General features: G+C 37.3%; 1 protein-coding gene across 2 annotated transcripts in view; it reads left to right on the top strand.

The window, feature by feature from the left end:
- The window catches only part of fdxr (ferredoxin reductase), a 21,829-nt gene that overhangs the window by 2,649 nt on the left and 14,076 nt on the right, over positions 1 to 5,104 (top strand). For both annotated transcript variants that reach the window (XR_001312013.1, XM_014027992.1), the window contains exon 3: positions 1,140 to 1,235. Coding sequence is in view for 1 of the 2 variants with exons in the window: in XM_014027992.1 (XP_013883446.1) it covers positions 1,140 to 1,235 (96 nt within the window). In the remaining variant the exon portion in view is untranslated. The remainder of the gene's footprint in view (positions 1 to 1,139; positions 1,236 to 5,104) is intronic.

Genomic DNA, 5,104 nt, shown 5'->3' with positions numbered 1-5,104 from the left:
CATATAAACTTCATTTTACTTCTCAAATATCACTGTTTGTTCTCTATATGATATATTTAACTGATGTTTTTAATCCAAACAATCAATGATTTATAAGGTAAATCAGGAACATTAACAAGGCTGCTCAAACTTTCACAGCCCACTGTATGTTGGTTAGGACCATCACCAGTGATCACCTGTGCAACAGCAGGTGTTTAGTCAGTTGTTTTGCTTTGGACCAGGCTGGTGTGTGTCCTGCAGCCATCAGCGACAGAAACAACTCTTTGTGCTCATCAGTCTGGGCAGGTTAAAGACCCCTCTGTAGAAAAAGACACAAATATTTTCACCAGTGTGAAACACTGCAGACTGCCCCCAGCAGGGGATTTTCCTTCACCTTCTTCCAAACATCAGAGCGTGCAGTGCTCCAAGGAATCCAGCAGAAGAAGATCTACTTATCAGAGTCATTTCTCTGCAAACCTCAATGAACTGATGCAACGCTGAAAAGAAGAGTGGGACGAGACTCAACACTAAACAGTCGTACATAAAATCTGCTGAGTGTTGTTGCTGGTGCAGGAGGCTCTACGAGCTGCTGAATCATCGGCTCATACACGTGTTAGGGTTAGTTAGTTAGAGTCTGGTTAATTTCTTTGTCTTAAATCAGAAAACCTAAAGCTAAAAGAGGACTGGACCTTCTTTTTATAGCTGCATGTGGTAAATCTGAAAAACAAACACAATAAATCCCAAATGAGTCTTTTCTTCTTCAGGTGCTTCTCTCTGTAAGCCTCTTGTCACAAAGGCAGCAGACAGTGAAGGTGCAGGAGTGAGTGTGAGCTGCAGGTTGTTTCCTGTTCTGCTCAGATTGTATCTTGTATGGTTTCATCACATAACTGAGCTTTAACTCATGCAGCAGGGCTGTTTGAAGGGACTTCTTCCTGTGTGTTTGTAGTGTATGCTGTTAAAACAACACAGTGTTTGCTCTACGTCTTCCTGTCATCATGAAACATTGAGCTGTAACATGCTCACACATGATTCAATTCAAAAATACTTTATTTATCGCAGAGGGATATTTCAGTGCAGAAAGACTTTTAATAATATGTATTCAGTCACTGAATATTTGCAGCTGTATGACTGTTTCATGTTGTGTGGGTTTGTCCTTTTAGGCCCACCCAGACGTTGAAGTGGACATTTACGAGCGGCTGCCGGTCCCCTTTGGACTGGTCAGGTTTGGAGTGGCCCCCGATCATCCTGAAGTCAAGGTGTGCTCTGCTTCCTCTGTTTGTTCAAGTCTTTTCAAATAAGGAAAACAAACCTGTGTTTCTTTATTTTTTTTCTTCATGAGCTAGGATGTAGTTATTACACAACCTGTTGATGGACTGGTTTTAACAGAATGGTGATGGTGAAACTGGGAATGCAGAACAGATCCCACACAGCAAACAAACCGTAAACGTTCCAGATAACGACATGTTTTAAAGTGAACAAACAGGCTAGTTATCAATGAAGCATGGATAGAAACATTTTGTAGGATGCCCCCCCCCCACACACACACACACTTTGTAATATTGTGTAAACACAAAAGGATGACAATGGGCCTCATGTAAGAACATGTTCGTGTTCTTATCCTACATTTCTCTTACTTTTTTACATATGAAGGGTTCGTACGAACCAGGGTTATTACAGTTAACTAAAACTAGCTAAATAACCAAAACTGAAATTGAAAAAAACATTTTAGTTAACTGAAATAAATAAAAACTGTAATAAAATGAAAAAGAAAACAATAACCAACTAAAACTGTATAATCTTTTTACAAAACTAACAGAATAATAGATAGAATATCCTTAGTTTTAGTGTTTGTAAGTTTATTTTGAGCCGTGTGGACTGATTAAACTAWTTTTTTTCCTTTAAATTAAGCAGTTTCCCATTAACTGTGGGCAGCTTACAGCACATCARGGTCTGTAAAACACAGGAACATCACAAGCTGGATGTTACATTGGCAAATATGTTTATTCAAACTACAAAAAAACTAACACTAGAACTAAATAAAACTAAACTATAATGAAAAATCCTAAACTATTATAACCTTGGTACCAACATGTCACGTCAGATTAAACAAACTCTTCTATCTTCAGGAAAAGTGTATAAATGAGCTGTGTAAACTGATGAATGTGTATCAGGTGTTCGAGGAGAGGAGATTAGCATAATTACCACCCTAAAAACACCATATAAGGCTGTGTTTCCTGCCTCAGATACCAGGAAGTGTCCATTCATAAATGACATCACAAAGTAAAAGGGATCCCTGATTAGTTGTAACAGTAGACTTTATTTAATAATTACATATTTTAACTGTAAAATAAAGATTGTAAAAATACTGTAGATTGTTTAGTTTTTATAATTTTTAAACTAAAAGTTTAAAAATAAAATTAAAATAAAATAAAAACATGGATGGAGGACCTCAGTTTAGCTTGTTTGTCGCGCTAGTGCTGAGCTAATACATATAAGGCAATATAGCATCAGTGCTAGCACAAAGGCTAACAGTCTAATCTGAGGTTGTTCTTCCATGAAGCAGCTCTGTTGTCCTCCATCCATATTTTCAGTTCCAGGCTGAGTCATTTCTACCTTCTCCTCTCTGTCAACGCTCTCTGGTTTCATTTAAAAGAGTCGATCATCAGATATTGTCCAAGATTAACCTTCAGGGTGGATATAGCTCGCTAGCAGCCTCGCACCGAGGACCTATCCACGTCATCATTTACCCAGAATGCTTTGTGTGCAAATAAAATGGCTCTGTCCGTGTTACATATTTTTAAACTTTTAGTTTAAAAATGATAAAAACTAAACATCCTACAGTATTTTTACAGTCTTTATTTTACAGTTAAAATAAATGTTTATCAAATAAAGTCTAATGTTAGAACTAATCATGGATCCCTTTAAAAAAGAACTTTATGAGTTCASAGYTTGAAGTTCTGCTCTCAGASATCCAGAAAAGAAAACCTGTCATTTTTAGCAGGTCAGCTGTGGAATTAAAGGAGCTGCTGAAGCTGAGGAATGAAATGTTCTGTTAATGTTGTGCCTCCTGTGGGTCATATACAGACACAGAYATAACTATCTAAATCATATTTATCTCTCTCTAGTCCTGCTCCGGTTTTCTTTGGTCAAATATTTTTATTTTCAGTGTAAACGACTGTGTTACATAGTTTACATTTCAGAAGAAAAGCCACTGTCACATGGTGCGATGCATGATTTGTGTTGTTGCCATGCTGGCTGACCTGTCTACAACCATCTTCAGGGGAAAAGGCTTTCATTCAGGATTAGAATATTTCCCAGTGCATGACCCTGTTTATTTAATGAGATGTTGACCTTTACCTTCAACAGAAAAAACACATAATGTTTCCTCCTCCATGCTTGACAGTGGGGGGTGTTGTTTTATGACTCATGCTCTCTCTTTTACTAAATACACCAGGTTTAGTTGATGTCCAAGTACATTTGGTTTAAACTGACCACAGCAGTTTTTCTAAAGCCTTCTCTGAATCTTTCAAATGTTTACTTGCAAATGTAAGATTTGTGTACCCACTTAGTCTTCAGCCTAGAGAAGAGTATTGTTCCGGTGGTCCACATGGGCCTGTACATGTCTTGAGCAGGGGATCCTGCAGGGCTTCAGTCCATTACAGCACAGTGTGTTGGTTTCTCTGCTCTTCCTGTGTAACTGTGGGCTGGTTTCTCACGCTGGTCTTCACCACCCTCAGCTCACAGAAGAGATGTCATGAAGCACCACACTGAGGGTGATTGATGGACATTTTTATTGATTGATTTCCTTTATGAGAAATCGTGCCACACCTTCCACCAAGCTTCTTGCTGATGGTCTTGGAGCCCAGTCCAGCCTTGTGGACTGTCTTTTCTCTAATGTCCTCTGAAAGCTCTTTAGTCTTAAGTTGGTGGAGAGGTTGGAATGGAAGAACTGGTTCCATGGACAGGTGTGCTTTGTACACAGGTTAAAAACAGGAGTGTCTGGAACTGATTGATTGTAAAATATGTGTCACATGGTCACAAACCAATCTGTTATATTCAGAGCTTTCACTTCAGTTGTAGAGGATCAACTTACTGACATGCAAATCAATTTGTAACATTTAGTTACTGTGATTTTTCACACTTTTTGTTAGTCTTTGGTCTCTTTGCAGTAAAATTAAATGTAATATGTTGAAAAACTTAATTTTCTTTTATTGCAAATTTGCAAAATCAGTGAGGTTATTTACCCCACTGTAAATAGAGATACGATAAAACCATCAAGTGGTGGACCTTAGATCCAGTTCTTAATGCTTTGTACAATGTCTTTGTATTGAAAGGTTGCAAAATGGTAGGACTACTGAAGTTTGTGAAAGGGATCTAGAATTGAACAACTTAAAGGAAGTAACATATTTTACCTGTTTGGGAAGTAGGATCAGACATTTCTTTCTATTTATGACTGTCCCGTCAATCAGGTACTTAATTATACTCCGTCTCGTAAAACATTGAGCAGTATGTGGCACATTTTACAACGAATCCCAACGACTATAATTATGACTCTGTAAAACAAATCACTGGTATTTCTGTCCACTCTTCAAGACACAACTTCATTTTCATTTTTGGTGATGTGTGACATAAACTAATCTTTAAATCATTCCTCAAATTCTTCATTTGATTGAGGCCTGGGTTTTGATGAAAATACACAGACTTTTGAATGTCTCCCTTTACACAAACAAGTGTTGCATAAGAAATGAGGAAGGATTAACCTTCCTCCAGAGCCTGACGATGATGARGACAAACACCACACAAGGTGTCTGTGTGTGAAGAATTGCTATAGAGCAGGGAGTGTTTGTTGTTTTCTCCAAGATTGAAACAGTGTTTTTCTCAAAAATGTACCTATTTTTGTACCATTCATCATCATTCATCATTCTCTAATTCTTAGCAAATACATGTGCTGGACGTTTTTGACTCTAAGCTCCATTATAATGTTTTTATGTAATTTAAAGGGATCCGTGATTAGTTGTAACATTAGACTTTATTTAATAAACATTTATTTTAACTATAAAATAAAGACTGTAAAAATACTGTAGGATGTTTAGTTTTTATCATTTTTAAAAATACATTTTAACAC

The sequence above is a fragment of the Austrofundulus limnaeus genome, unplaced genomic scaffold (genome assembly GCF_001266775.1).
Source record: "Austrofundulus limnaeus strain Quisiro unplaced genomic scaffold, Austrofundulus_limnaeus-1.0 Scaffold706, whole genome shotgun sequence".
Classification (NCBI taxonomy): Eukaryota; Metazoa; Chordata; class Actinopteri; order Cyprinodontiformes; family Rivulidae; genus Austrofundulus; species Austrofundulus limnaeus.
Note: the sequence above shows the minus strand (reverse complement) of the source record. Positions and strands in the feature narration are given on the sequence as shown.